The sequence below is a fragment of the Perissodus microlepis genome, chromosome 20, assembly GCF_051167445.1.
Source record: "Perissodus microlepis isolate ML-2025 ecotype Zambia chromosome 20, ASM5116744v1, whole genome shotgun sequence".
In the NCBI taxonomy this organism is placed as follows: Eukaryota; Metazoa; Chordata; class Actinopteri; order Cichliformes; family Cichlidae; genus Perissodus; species Perissodus microlepis.
The window spans coordinates 30,243,769-30,259,112 of NC_140480.1; the positions used below are offsets into that span (position 1 = coordinate 30,243,769).

The window sequence follows — 15,344 nt, forward strand, 5'->3', positions numbered from 1 at the left end:
CATAAAAAGCTGAATAACCATTTGGATTTTGGAAGGAAGATGGTGCACTCACAGGATGGACTTGGCATCTTAAATACATTTTTTCTGTATGTTCCAAACATAATCTTATGATGGTAAATAAAAGGTGGAAAACTACACAGTTATTCCTGGGCTGCTTGTCAGAGAGGAAGCTAAAGGTTTAATAACAGAAAATCTGCAGTTCTTCTATGAAAATCCTCTGGTTCTAACATCTCAAACATGAATATTTGCTTGATTTTTAAACAGGAGACTTATTATCTGCAATGCTGCTTTTTGTGATTTTGTATTGCTAATTATGAACTTTAAGCTTATTGTACCTTCAGTCTGTTTTTCCCCCCCAAAAAATGTTTTATTTGTACAAAATCAATTCACAATACTCAAAGCATGCTTTTCAGGTCAGTCTTTGCGCAGTATGTCCTCAGTGTCCTCTGCTGTGTGTTTGGCAGGAAGGAAAGCAGGCCTCTTTGGCTGCCGACTTCTCGGTGACTCAGTTTAAACATTTAGGCCGTCTCCTCATGGTCCATGGGCGGAACAGCTACAAAAGGTCTGCGGCCCTCAGCCAGTTTGTCATCCACAGGAGCCTGTGCATCAGCACCATGCAGGTAGAGACTAACAAATACACAGTGTCGTATTGGTTTGTGTGCATGAGTCATGTAAACATCATGCTGAATAACTTAGAACTACAAGTATTTTCCACTCTCTGTGGGATAGTTTCTTGTTTTAGTTAGCAAAACTGTCACTACTTTATATTTTACTGCTTTATCTGTCTTCAGTTGTAACAATTTAGGTAATGCACCACACACTTGAGAGGGTGCTTTTTTTCTGTGTTAAATATTGTGCTGGTAATCAGGATGCCAAGATATTTCAGTATGTTGTGAATTAAATTTAACCTTCTAAAAACAGTAAACTTCTCTTTTCTTTATTTTCTTTACTCCATGCTCAACTGCATAATGTCAAAAAAAGGTTGAGATGATTACAAGCAAAAGGACTGTGTTTAGTGTTTGAATTTAGCTAATCGGTTTGGCCCTTTTCTGCTTGTTTGTAGCCAAACCCACACTGCAAAAAAAGTGTATGCAGCCTTAAAGTTAATGCAGGGAGGTGTTTTTTGTTCTTACTCACAGCACCTAAAATCTAAATGTAGAGAGGATCAGTTTGGGGAGAGGCAGGGAGAGGTTTCAGGGGTGGCCTTGAAAGGGCGGGATGCATGATGACTCAGAGAAAGCAGTCTGTGGTGCCCTTCTAAACTGCCCCCACCAGGCCTAACAAGTCTGTCTAGTTCCCATGTCCCAGTCCAACATCAGCCCCCGCGGTGGAGGGGCAACCCATGACTCACTGTATCGTGGACTTTGGGGTTTTGGGGAGGCCTTCCTCCGCATGTCTCACAATAACACCAACCACAGCTGGAGCTGTGACCTCTCCAGTTTGCAGCTGTCTGACTAATTGACATCTCATCATTTTAAACTGTAGAATTTGCCATTGTAGTCCAAGTATTTGCAGTAGTTTGATTTAGAATGATGTCCTTGTGGTCACCTTTTGATTTTTGTGTTCCCACAGAAGGTTAATGTTAAAGCTGGGTTTCTTTTAATGGGACGTATTATGCTTTCCCATTTTTTTTTCATAGAAATGTTATTAGAATTGGTGGATGGTTATATTAAGGATGGCCAAAGCAGTTACCCTTAAAATCTCACATAGTTATATCTATGAGCACAACCATACCTGCTGTTCAAATCTTCTGTTAATGGAGGGCAGCCTATCAAAAGCTTAAAGGAAGGTGTAAGGAGTTTAAAAATCAGTTTTAAACTGTGAGTCATGCAAAAGTACTCGATTAAAAATGAGTATAAAAGGCCTCCTTTAATGAAAGTATGGTGTTTTTTCTGTCATGGAGTTCAAATATCAGTGTGTCAATGTTCCAATACTGCTTATAATATCATTTGGGTGTTGAAATGAGAAAAGTCACAGATAAGAGTTTCTCATTTGTTCTTCTTCTGTTTCTTTAGGCAGTTTTCTCCTCTGTTTTCTACTTTGCTTCAGTCCCACTCTACCAAGGATTCCTGATTATTGGGTAAGATACACACTCTGAATGGAGATGACTTATCAAGAGAGCATTTAGCTGCCTTGTGTCCCTGACATTTCCTCTGTGTTAAGACTATTGAAATGTTTAAAAGGGGAAATATGCAAAATCTTACAATGAATGATTTCAACCAATTTGTACACGTGACATTTTATCTGGGAAGTATTCATCATACTCGATTTTTGTCTGTTTCAGCTATTCCACTATCTACACCATGTTCCCTGTCTTCTCCCTGGTGTTGGACAAAGATGTTAAGTCAGAGGTTGCCATGCTATACCCAGAGTTGTATAAGGATCTTTTGAAGGTATCTAGTAAATGTTAGCAAATTAACTATTGCTGTGCAGGCACGTAAGTTTGAATCGGTGAATATGAACGCACTGTCTTCTTTTCACAGGGTCGACCACTATCTTTCAAGACGTTCCTAATATGGGTTTTAATAAGTATATATCAAGGTAAGAGAGAGTTTGTGCAAACTGCTGGCAATGAGTCAGTAATTCTAAATATACTTAATTTTTAAGTACTTTACAGCATCTAAGCTGTATTTCAGGTCATATGTTTGTTTAAATGTTTGTATCTGTACAACACGTCTACACTGGCAGACTGATGAGTCACTCCCCGTCAAACAAACAAGATATATTGCTTAGGTTCATGACTTATCACTTTTTAAAAGCCCACACACTTTCTTCTTTTCTTTAGGGACTTTGTTAAAGAAAAACTTGAGGTAACTTTCCGACATGGACCGTTGCAATGAAAGCTGTTTACGCGGGCATTCTAAACTACACCCCGAAACCTTTTTTGTCTATTTCTGTCGAAACACTGTATATCCAAGCAGTGGTAAGGGCGTTTTTTGCAAACCACTTCTGTGTGTTTGTATCATTCTTCTCAGTCCTATTCATGCTTGTATGTTAAAGGAGGCACAATTCTATTAGATAGAAGAGTGCTACTGTTACTGGCCAAAGATTACGTTGGAAAATCTCTCATAACAACCATAATATGCAGAAAATGCTTAAATGTAATGGTATTTTAAAGAGATAATGAAGTGGGCTTTGTTCTTCTTATATAAGAGCTAATTTTTCTCTTTTAAATTAATATTTTGATTAATTTATTTTTTTTAGTCTCTGTAGTAAGCCAAACACATTGGCCACTTTATTAGGTACACCTTGTCAGCCTACCTTAATTCTTTACTGCGATGATTCAACGAGGCGCTGAAAACTTTACTCTGAGATTTTTGGTACTTATTGACAAGACAACATAAAGTAAATAAACAGTTGCTGAATCTCCCATTTCTCCACATCCACATCGCAAAGGTTCTCTATTAGGTTGATCTCTGCTGACTTTGGAGGCCATTTGAGTACAGTGAACACGTTGCGATGTTCACAGTATTTGAGCTTTGTGACATGATGGTGTGTTATCTAGCATCAGAATCAGCATACTTTATTAATCCCCAAGGAAATTATGTGGTTACAGTTGCTCCAGTATAAATAACAGAAACAGACTAGACTATTTAACAATACAATATGTTACAGATTTAGGAAATTTAAGAAATAGCACAATATATACAAATCACTCAATAATTAATATCAAGGATTGACAGAGGTGATTGTAATTATAAACAGGGGTGCACATAAGTGGTCCGCAGGTGCGCATTCGCTGTCAAAATAAAAGACGCGCACCAGATAAGAAGTTACAACGCGCGTTTGCGTGCATAAGATTTTCTGGAGGAGGACAGACATTTGTTTAGAACTCTTAAAGATGTTGAAGAAGCAAGCTCCTTTAAGCAATCACCTTCAAAGAAATGTCAGAAGGAGTCGGAACTGCAAAAGAAGCGCGTATTCTCGGAAAAGTGGTTGCAGGAGATGAGCTGGCTTCAAATAAATGATGAACGCGCAGAGATGTGGTGCAGAATATGCCGTGAAAGTCCCACTCTAGCGGACAAAAACAGTGCCTTTTATAAGTACGTGAACGCGCGTTGCAACTTCTCATTTGGTGCGCGTGTTTTATTTTGACAGCGAATGCGCACCTGCGGACCACTTATGTGCACCCCTGATTATAAATCAAGAATTGACAGGAATTTTACATAGTAGAAAAGAGCATGTGCAAAAAGGCTGTAACTATTGCAGTGTTTACAGTGTGTTAGATGGAGGAGCTGTACAGAGAGATGGCCACAGGCAGGAATGATTTTCTGTGTTGTTCAGTGGTGCTTTTCGGTAATCTCAGTCTCTCACTGAACATGCTCCTGTGGCTAGCCAGCATGTCGTGGAGTGGGTGGGAGGTATTATCCAACATTGTCTTTATCTTGGACAACATTCGCCTCTCCAACACCACCTTAAGGGAAGCCAGCTCCATCCCCACAACATTACTGGCCTTACGGATCAGTTTATTAAGTCTGTTGGCATCTGCTAGCCTCAGCCTGCTGCCCCAGCATGCAACAGCATAGAGGATAGCACTGGCCACAACAGGCTGATGGGAAATCCTGAGCATTGCCCGACAGATGTTGAAGGACTTCGGCCGCCTCAGAAAACAGAGACGACTCTGGCCCTTCTTGTAAAGTGCAGTGGTGTTTTTAACCCAGTCCAGTTTATTGTCTATGTATACTCCAAGGTATTTATAGTCCTCCACAATGTAGAGGATGGTGCACTGGTGTTATCGTCAGTACCCAGCTAGGCAGTGACATGTAAATGAAGTTTAGTTGGTATCAAAGCGTGTCTGTTCTTAGCATGTCAGCGTGTTGTACATTCAGAGATACTCTTCTGCATATCTTGGTTGTAACGAGTGCTTGTTTGTGTTACTCTTCCCTTATTGTCACTCGAAGCAGTCTGGCCATTCTTCTCTGACATCAACATTGCATTTTATCCTAGAAAGCTACCATTCGCTGGATATTTTCTCTTTTTTGGGCGATTCTCTGTAAACCCTAGAGGTGGTTGTCTGGGAAAATCCCAGTAGATCAGCAGTTTCTAAAATACTCAGACCAGCCCTTCTGTCACGAACAATGGTGCACATTCAAAGTCACTGTAGTCACACAAACATGCAGACACCCCCATTTGGATTCTCAGTTTGAACTAAGCACCTCAGTTTTCCTTTTACTCAAAGCAGAAGTTTCATTATTGTCATTGTTATATGATGAGATTACCATAAATATTTAATATCTTCATTGTCATTATTTTAATAAAAACAAATTGTATCAGTGTAATGTCAAACAGCTTATTTCAAACTGTGGATGAGCTGAGGAGGTGGATCAAGTTAAATTATCACATTTTTAAGCTTTAGTTACATTACGGCCTTTTTTTCCTCCACAGGGAGCATCATCATGTATGGAGCAATGCTGCTCTTTGAGTCAGAATTTGTCCATATCGTTGCCATTTCGTTCACCTCTCTTATCCTGACTGAGCTACTGATGGTGGCCCTGACCATTCAGACATGGCACTGGCTCATGATAGTTGCCGAGCTCCTGAGCCTGGCTTCTTATATCGCCTCGCTCGTCTTCCTGCACGAGTTCATCGGTAAGTTAACACGATCGCACACAGATGCCTTTATCAGACAAAGAGTGACTTTCAGGCTGAAGCGCTGTCTAATTCATGGGGAAGCAAAGGAAAATGCATTCATTTCTGAATTGATTTCACTACAGTGTTAGTTTGTTTTTTTGCTGACCTTGAAATAGTACGTCAGCATTCAGCAGTACGGAGACCCCGCTCATTCATATTGTGTCTCTAGTGTATAATAAACAGTGGTATGCTGAATATTAGGAAGTCCAAAGCTGACTGTATTGACAAATTCTCCTGGTGTGGAACGACAGTCAGGCATGCTGTACTATCAAAGAGGAAATGCCTACAGTCCAGTTAGTTTCCTGTGAGCTTCCAAGGTTTATGTGTTTATCACAGCAAAGGTGTGTTAGAGAATATTACCCAAAAAAACAATGTTCCCACCAAATAAATAAAAATCTAAAAGAAAAACATTCATAGAACAACAGTTTATTGCCCTGTTGCACCCACACATTTACTTTAGTTGACAAACAGTAAGGCATTTTTAGTTGTGCCATATTAAGATTCGTGACATACACAATACTGTGACCAAGGGCTCTTCAAGGTCTTATTTTGAGCTTTATGTGGGGTGTGGAGTTCCATTTTCAGCCTGCAACCTCGACCACTGAGGATCATGACTGGCATGTGGTCAAGAATACCCTTTTGGTACACGTTTTCTCCCTCTTCAAGTCAGACTAGAATAGATTTTAAAGCCTATTCTTCTGTTGAATGTGCAGTTTACACTTTTAATTGGACATTTTCCAGGGTTTATTTTTCTGTCTCCTGCATTCTAAGCATTCTGTACCCATATGGCTTTAACTCAAAAAGACTTCGTCAAGAACTCCTGAAGGAAATTGTGTTCTTTTTTAAATATGGAAAATGTATACCATAAAATTGTAAACTGCGAGGTGTGCATTTCCAGTAAGACACAGGAAACTGATAGGGTTCGGGGGTACAGATGGTGTGATGTAAGGCTGTGTGTGTGTGTGTGTGTGTGTGTGTGTGTGCGTGTGTGTGTGTGTGTGTGTGTGTGTGTGTGTGTGTGTGTGTGTGTGTGTGTGTGTGTGTGTGTGTGGTATAGGTGCATGCCAGTGTTATAAAAACAATAGGAAGTAGTTTGGCCTGCTGAAGAACAATGAGCAGCATAGAGGCTACTTCAAAGCCTTATTGATACAAAAATGAAAGCAGAAGCATTATACGCATCAAGTGTGTTTCAGTGTGGTCGTGCTTTCTGAGATCATCATGTACTCATTTCCTATTTTCATTGCACAAAGAATAGTTTTGAAGTACAAAAATGATGTAGCTTTATAACCCCACATCCTGTCTGAAAATCCTCTCTTATTGTTTCCATCACTATCTAACGCTGTAACCGTTGTCTCCACACCCATGAGTATAAGATAAGATAACCTTTATTAGTCCCACATGTGGGAAATTTGTTTTGTCACAGCAGAAAGTGGACAGTGTAAAGTTATATAGCAAAAATTAGAATACAATAAGAATAATATACTGTACACAAATGTACAGAATAGAATCAAATAAAATACTATATACAGTAGAATAAAATATACAATAGGATAAAAATAGAATACAAATGCTGTATACAGCTGAGTGAAATTATAACAGAATAATAATATGCATCATTTTAATTAAAACACCTTCAAAACTATTAAATTCCCTTAAACATAGGTTGGAGGTTCCTCAGTCTTTTTAGCGGTGTCACCACTTTACAAGCTAATATGAAGTAGGCTGACACATTAGTACACGTTAGCTGTTAGCTTTTAGCATTAGCTAAAAATTAAAACACCACTTAAAAAATTGTCAAAGAAAACAAACAAACCCTGGTGGTTAGGCTCAAGGTTAGACAAGGGGAAAAGTCATTTTATAACCATTGACCCTGAGGGAGCACCAAGTCTTGCAATACACTGAAATTCTGAAGGTGATGAAAAAGACCTTGGTAGCCAGCATTCAGTGTGTGAAACTGGGAGGATGTATGTTTAAGGACAAAAAGAAAAACAGCTGCTGTTGATGGTTGAAGTCAGTGTCTGGAAATACTTACAAAGCAAACTGCACTGTGTGTGAATGTGTTTTAGACTTTATTCATGTGCATTTCTATTGCAAGTTTGCATTTTTATTAAAAGTCTGGTCTTAAATTTCATTCAAAGTGGCATTGAAAAGGTATTTAAAATTCTGTACCTGCAGACACCCTAAAACAACAACAATCAGGTTGTAGCCCAGACATAAAAAAAGTCAGAACTGAACTCTTAACACAGCAAAATTAGCTGAGTTGCATGTGCGAACAAGAAAAAAGAGAAAAATGTTTTCCCTCCTGAACTCTTGTATGATGGTGGGACATGTCTGTTTGTATCCTATAACAACAATCTTACCTTTACCTCTTTTTTTGTGTCAGATATTTATTTCATCACCACCGTATCGTTCCTGTGGAAAGTGACTGTCATCACGCTGGTGAGCTGTCTGCCCCTGTACATCCTCAAGTACCTGCGCAGACGCTTCTCTCCACCCAATTACTCCAAGCTGACCTCTTAAACCAAGGTCTCCTCCGAGAGGTCTCAGGATTTGTTTTTTGTGGGAAAACACAAAGATTTTCCTCTGTTTGAACTGCAAACCTGCACCTTGACCAGAGAATCAAATACAGATAAACGCCCTTTAATTTTCTCTGAAAAACTCTTGTTAGAAATGTCAAATGTAGACTGAATCGACAGGGACAGATTGTTTTCTGGTTGGGAGAGTTTGTGTCAGTTTAAAAACAACAACAACAACAAAACTGTGTTAATTGCATGTATTTTCATGAAAGGACAGACTGATTGATCGTTATTGTCAAGAGCACCTGCAACAAATTTATGGGATGGATTAGACTGACCAGCTTGGACTGGTTTCAGTTGTCCTGTCAGCATTAAAAACATCCCTAACATTAATATACCTGAAACCATTTAGTCTGAATGTAATAAATGCAAAATACAAACAGCTTTCAGTGAATTTTGCAGGTCCAATTTGTTCTATATTTAGGAAATTACACTGGAAAGTTAACTCATTTAGACATCTGTAGATGTATCACTGGTTTTGCAAAGGAATTTGGTCTAATTTCCAGTTCCATCTTAAATAGTAAATTAGTTTTTAATCTAAGAACTGGAATTTGACGTAGCATTTTCACTCAGGACTTGGGTCACACTCTCCTTAAACAGTTATTTCTAAACAGAGTTTGAGAATTGTACGGTTACGGTTAAGTTTGCTGGCTAGACTGCATAAAACAGACGTCTGCAAGTTTGTGCATTTGTTTATGCGTCACCTCGAAGCTACATCCCAGCACGGCGGAGGTGGTGTGGTAGTTTATTTTAGCATGACCCGTGGTGTCTGATGTTAAATCTGTCCTTGTCTCATTGTGCGGACCCAGAGTTGTTATTGTTTGTGGAGCGTGGTCAAAACGACCACAAAGGAGTGCCGGTTATTTGCAGCCGAGCCTTCTGCAGGGGCTCCCGACAGGCTGTTTGTTCACAGGAGAATGCACAGTCTCTAATGTGGCCACTTGGGCAGGCCAGCAACGGCCACGCTTCAGCATTGCATGATGACTCACTGTAACAGTGACCTAAAGCCATAACTGAAAATACCCCGGTGACCGGCGTCCAGCCGCCACCTTTCATGTCAGCTAATCCAGGGCCTCCTCACTTCTCACTGCAACAACAAAAAAAGGGATCAAATCAACACACTACTCATCCAAATGTGAATATTGTCAATAAGTATTAGTACTGCACCTTCAAAGAAAAACTTCACGATGCTACACTCCTCATATTTCATTTCACTAGTGGTGTGATGGTGGACTGTGAAAAATGAGCAGCTAACATGACCACATTGTTTCAGTTTTAAAAAGGCGTTACTTTTCTCTTATGTAATTAATATGTCAGTATCCAGGGTGCCATAATTTCTTTTGTATGCTAAATGGGAATTTCAGTCTTCACTGACTACAGCAAGCTGTTTGCACTGAATCTTTTTTTTTTGTACAACTAATTAGTATATTTTTATGTTGTAATTGAAGTGCAGAGCGTAAATGATGCTAAAATGGTTTGCTTGCTTGTAAATAACATAATTTTTAATTTATTGCCATGTTTTATTTAACAATGTTGTTTGCACTCAAATGAGCAGAACAAAAAAGGGAGAACTGTGCTGATGTTAATGTTGTGATAATAATTAATAAACATGTTTTCTTTAATTGTGCCATTCTTGTGGATATTTTTTTACTTTTACTATTCTTCTTCACACCATGATTTCTTGCTGTGTGCCATGTCTGCAGCACTCAAAAATCTTCATACGATTTCCAGACGATCCTGATCCTTATATCTTAAAGATCTCAGCTGATATTTTTAATATGAGTCCAGCTCCCTACCTAATATTTGGAAAGCTGCCTCTATTCTCCTTTTCTTTAAAGGTGGAGATCATCCTGAAATCTTTGAATCTTAGGTAAGTTTGCTATTATAAAAGTTTTTAATCTACTTATATTTTAAGGTTATTTTCAGTCTGGTTTTACAACTAGGGACAGTATAATTACTGCTGCTACAACTGTGATAAATGATCTCATAGCTGCCATGGGCAGGAAAGTACACTGTGCTGTCTTGTTTCTGGATCTAACTCATTTGATTCAGTGGCTCAAGGATTGCCCCTGAAAAAAGCACATTAATGCTACTCTTGGTCCTGAGGCTGTTAGGCTAAAGGATTTTGAAATTATTTTGTAAATTGAACTCTGTGTTTATGTAGAGGACCCTAAATTTGTTAACCCTAAAGTTAACTAAGGGTGTGCCGCAGGGCTCTATTGTGGGGCCTATTTTATTGCCTTGTTTTATGAATGCTTTAGTAAAGAACATTCCTGCGAAAATACATTTTTATGCTGACGATACTGTCATGTACACACACGCTCCCTCTGTGGGGCAGGCAGGCTGGATTTCACTCATTCATTACAAACTGTATTTAAAAGTGATTTTTAAATATTTAACAAAATTTATGTTCCTGCCTGCAGGGATTTGATGATTTGATGCAGGAATTTGTGACATCTGATGGCAAATGAAGGGGTACATACTTACCAGTATTTGGGTATATGATTAGATGACAAGTTCCTCTTTAGTGTAGATGTCACAAATCTTCTTTGAGTTCTAAGCTCAAAGTAAAGATTTTTTTTTTTTTTAGAAACTAAAGTTAATGTATTTTTTATTATAAGAAAAAAAACGTGTTTTATTGTACTGTGGATTATTTTATTACAAAGCCTGTCACTTACCATTTCTTTATGATTTGGTAGTTTGGCCATCAAATACAACTTGCAGAAAACAGCACTGATATATTTCTCTTCTATATTTGACCTTTGTACCCTTCTCTGTCTCAGTACCAACAGTTACAATTAACTAGGGTGTTTTTTTTGTTACTATGCACACCGGACATGGCATAATTTACAAAAAACCTAAACTTAAACATGGATATATATTTGCTGGTGAATTTAAAAGCATCACAAAAGAGCACCACTTTAGCTCAATAGGTGAGCATTGCCAGAGTGCAGCAGCCCAGGTTTGAGTGTGACCCTTGGCCCTTTGCTGTGTGTCTTCCCCCTTCACTGGTCTACTATCTAATAAAATAAAAAATAAAAAAGGCGATGAAGGAGATTTCTTGATTTTTTTTCTTGAGATGCCACTGATAAGGCTACTTTTATACTCTATTTTATGTTGGTTTCTTTTAGAGCTTTTGAGATGTTTTGAGTAGATATGGCTGCTGTCTAAGCCAGGCCTCTCCTGCAAAAGAGATTTGCTCTCCATGGGACTTCCGTGTTAAATAAAGGTGATAACTGTAATCCCCTTTGCTCAGCGTTGCCTAACCAAAAGTCAGTGGTCAGCAACAGGCTATGATAAGAGTATATAAAGAAAGAATTTGTGAATGAAACTTTAATTCTTTCATTTCCTCTGAGCGATCCTTATTAATGGAGTTTGGATTGAAACCAAATTATGTTTGTCTGCTGAAGCAATCCTGGCTACTCTGGTTGTGTTCCACTTCAGTTTCTGATGAGGTGCAAGTTACACAGAACACACAGAGCCTGGATGTTTGGCTCTCTCTCACCAGAGGAGGGAGTCCCTGGTACCTAGAGACACTTCTGTTTTCCATTCATGGTCACGACCTGCATGTTTTAATCTTATTTCAGTCTTAATGAGAAACAATATAACACAAAATATCATCTGACTTTATTAGAAATATTATCACAGCTCATAAAATCCATAACTTGGTGGAAAACGCATCTGTTTTAAATCAATGTCCATGCTCTGTGAGAATTTTTAGAAGCAACCTTATTAATTGTTCATGTAAGTTAAAAGATATAAAAGTGTTTGTGTTTGCTTGGCATTTCAGCTCAAGGATTAAACAGGACTAGATTCTCAGTCATAAAACCTTTTCCTTTTTTCCAAATGCAGTCAAGCGCCTCAGAACGGCATGTTCAAATTAAAACTACAGTGTTTATCCAACTTTTTTTCGTGTTCCATGCCCAAATGCGTAAGTTATACCATTAAAAGAAACCATTTAACTTAATCTGTCCCATGAAAACTGAAATTCCACTCCAGAATCAACAGAGCTGCCTGCTAACCTCAACATTTTGGTCTTTCCTCCTGTCCCGATGCCAGCTATAGAGCTCATGCTGGCTCACTGCCAAGTTCACTATCCAGTTAACAATCTCAGTAAATCTTCAAATTAACATTTAGCATTTCACAAGATTTTGACTTTAAGGCTTTGAAAAAAAAGGTAGCATATAGCTTTTATGTAACAGATCTAAGCTAATTACCACAACATCGCTGCATTTTATCTTTGGCACTTCAACACATGAATTTGTTTCCAGCTTGGAAACATCCTCCACACAGCTCCCAGTGGAACAGCGCAAGAGAGAAGCAGACTATCATGAATCTGCTACAGAATATACCACCAGCTGTAACAGGCCCCTGACTAGAGTGGTTAATACAAATGATAGCATGGAAACATGTGGGATCTATACCCAACTTTAAGGCCAAGGCAGCCACATCAACGAGGTCCCAAGGCCATTGCCAATTTCCTACAGACAACACTAACTTCTGCTGCATGGTTTCAGCCTGAGGTCAGCCTTGCTTCTGGATTGGTTAAAGGCATAATGAATTCGCGCAATAGACCAAATTTGAATAACACTCCTAGGATTGTAGCCCACATTAAGCTGAGCTGCTTTGAAATAACAGAAACCATTGACGGATTATTTGAAACGACACAAAATAATGAACACGCCACTGCAGATGAATTGTTTACTACTCGCTGTTATTGCTCTGTGTAAACACTGGATTTTGGCAATGACAGGCTCCTCACAGAAACTTTGCAAGGCATGAACACACACCCTTCTCTGACACTATTTATAACCCTGTGGGCCTGGAATGCTTTGATTTGTCTCGGCACCCACCACTGTTAAAGAAGGGCTGCATATGTGTTTCGCTGCCTCTCCCAGCGATCACTAATGACATTGGGTAATACCTCCCAAACTAATCAAACAAAACCACCCAAAACACTTTAAGACTTTCGTTGCAGTATAAGTAAAAAAAAAAAAAGGAGTGATTAGTTGTGATTGTTGAGCCCAAAATACCTTCAATTGTTGTTATAAATGGAGTTGTAATAGGAGGAGTAAGGTTTTTTTTAGCTGCAGTTTTGGATAGGATTTATTTAACTTTGTTATGACTACTAAATATTGACTTTTATGCTTTCATTTTTGCACTGATAATAGATGGAGAGAGAGATCTAATGAAACACTGCTGAGTTGAACTGGAAACTTCAAGACGACAGACAGAAAGAAGTGTCAACAAGGGGGGCGATGTTGTTTCGTGAGATTTTATGTGGTGCTGAAAAGGGGAAAATCCGTGAGCTGCAGTCTGCCACTTTTCCACTGGACTTAAGACACTTGAATTCTTTCTACAGACATTCCAGTATTGATCAGAATCCTGTTACATAATGAGCTGGTTTCGTCCAGCGTGGATGTATGTAGTTTCCATGTTAGTGGAACATATTAGTTCATTTGCACGATTTGGAAAAAGGAGGACAATGTTTTCCACAGATCTCAAGTTGTGGCAGGAAGGAAATAAAGATTCTTTATTGCACAATGACAAGGCAGCACTGCCCAAACTGAAATCTTGTCAGTAGTGGTCTCGCCAGCTACCGCAGCACTTGTCTAATATCTGGAGATACTTGTGAAACACATTCTAATTTTTTAAGGCTTCCACATCATTAAAAGGCGATCCATAAATGTTTGAGGTGTGCGCTGACAGCTTCTGCAATAAGTTTTGAAAATGATTCCTTTGTGCTAATATTAAAGTCATATTTATTTTGCTTATTGTCACTTCACTTAGATGTTTGACTTGACAGAAGAATGTGGATGCAGATGGGGCGGGGGATTCAACTGGGTACCTTCCATTCTTGCAGAGACTTGCTATCTCCAGTCTTTGGATTAAGCTAACTGCCAGTTTTCTCTGGCCTTTTTTTTTTGCAGGGTACCAACATGTCAGTGGTGTCAGTCTTCTCATATGATTGTTTTTTGGTATTTAGCCATTGTTTGCATGCTTTAAACGGTGTATGACATGGACTTAAGCCCACTAAAACTAATAAACCTGTTGAGATACTGTTCTGTTTTTAATTTTCTTTCTTTGTTATGGTCTGTATCCTGCTGCTCACCTGAGAAAATTTACAGTTTACTCCACTTATTGTCAAGAGGTGAAAGGTTCAGAGCTATTGCAAAATAGAAAGCAGCTATACTTTACCTGGCAAGTAAGAGAGGTGATCAAAAGACCCAAACAAAGTCAAAAGTCCATGCTTTTCATTGACCCCTGAATTTCCTGGGAGAGTTTTCCATTGGACAATTTAATATTTCCATATGCTTGGTTTTAGGAGCTCAGCGGCACATGTTACCCTTGGAAAATTCTAACAGGGCAGTGCTCTAACCCAGACAACTTTACCTCAATTAGCTCTTTAACAGTGATGGAAAATACTGCATGACCTTGGAAAAAGTGGGCTCATGAAAAAAAAAAAAACGGAAGTGCAAACTCGACTGTCTGGACACAGGCAGTTTTCCTTTCTTAAGCCTGTGCCATATTCATTTACTCATTCATGATTTAAGTTGCATAAGTGTTCCGTAACAGTGGAGGAATTTAGAGCTGGTAGACGAGCCTGCTGGATGGTTACCCCCAAAACGTAGACTCTGGCCACTGTGGTTTACAGACTCATTGCAGTCACCTTGTTCGCCCAGCTGTCTACCACAAACTCCCTAACACAGACTGATCAATATCTCAATCCAAAATAAATCCTCTGATTACACCCCCCCCCTCCCCCCCCTCTCTCAAGTACACACATTTTCCTCTGAGTGGCCTTGGGACTAATATGACTAACGTAAGCATGGGATCACTCCCTAAGGTTATACTGAGGCTCGGCATTCCAAATGTAGATGCAGTCTGAGACAAAGCAAATGTGCTTTTTAAATTTGCTTTAACCGGTAACGTTAACATGAACTGGACATGTCATCACTCCTGTGTTCCAGCAGCACAATGTGTTAGCTAATGCAATTTTAAAGGCTATATCTGAACTTGCTGAAAACCATTTTGCTAACTAAAGAAGTGAGACATTTGACTGTTTGAGCTGGAGCACCTTTGTGGGTTTGGTTACAAATATAGTCTCAAAATAGCCAAACACACACAAAATCTTTT

General features: G+C 39.0%; 1 protein-coding gene across 1 annotated transcript in view; it reads left to right on the plus strand.

Annotated features, from left to right (window-relative positions):
* Window positions 1-9,829, plus strand: part of atp9a (ATPase phospholipid transporting 9A) — a 37,111-nt gene extending 27,282 nt beyond the window's left edge. Inside the window, exons 23-28 of the mRNA XM_084916713.1 lie at window positions 465-620; window positions 2,016-2,080; window positions 2,285-2,393; window positions 2,484-2,541; window positions 5,386-5,589; window positions 8,015-9,829. Coding sequence (XP_084772839.1) covers window positions 465-620; window positions 2,016-2,080; window positions 2,285-2,393; window positions 2,484-2,541; window positions 5,386-5,589; window positions 8,015-8,151 — 729 coding nt within the window. The 3' untranslated portion in view covers window positions 8,152-9,829. The remainder of the gene's footprint in view (window positions 1-464; window positions 621-2,015; window positions 2,081-2,284; window positions 2,394-2,483; window positions 2,542-5,385; window positions 5,590-8,014) is intronic.
* Window positions 9,830-15,344: the final 5,515 nt, after the last annotated feature.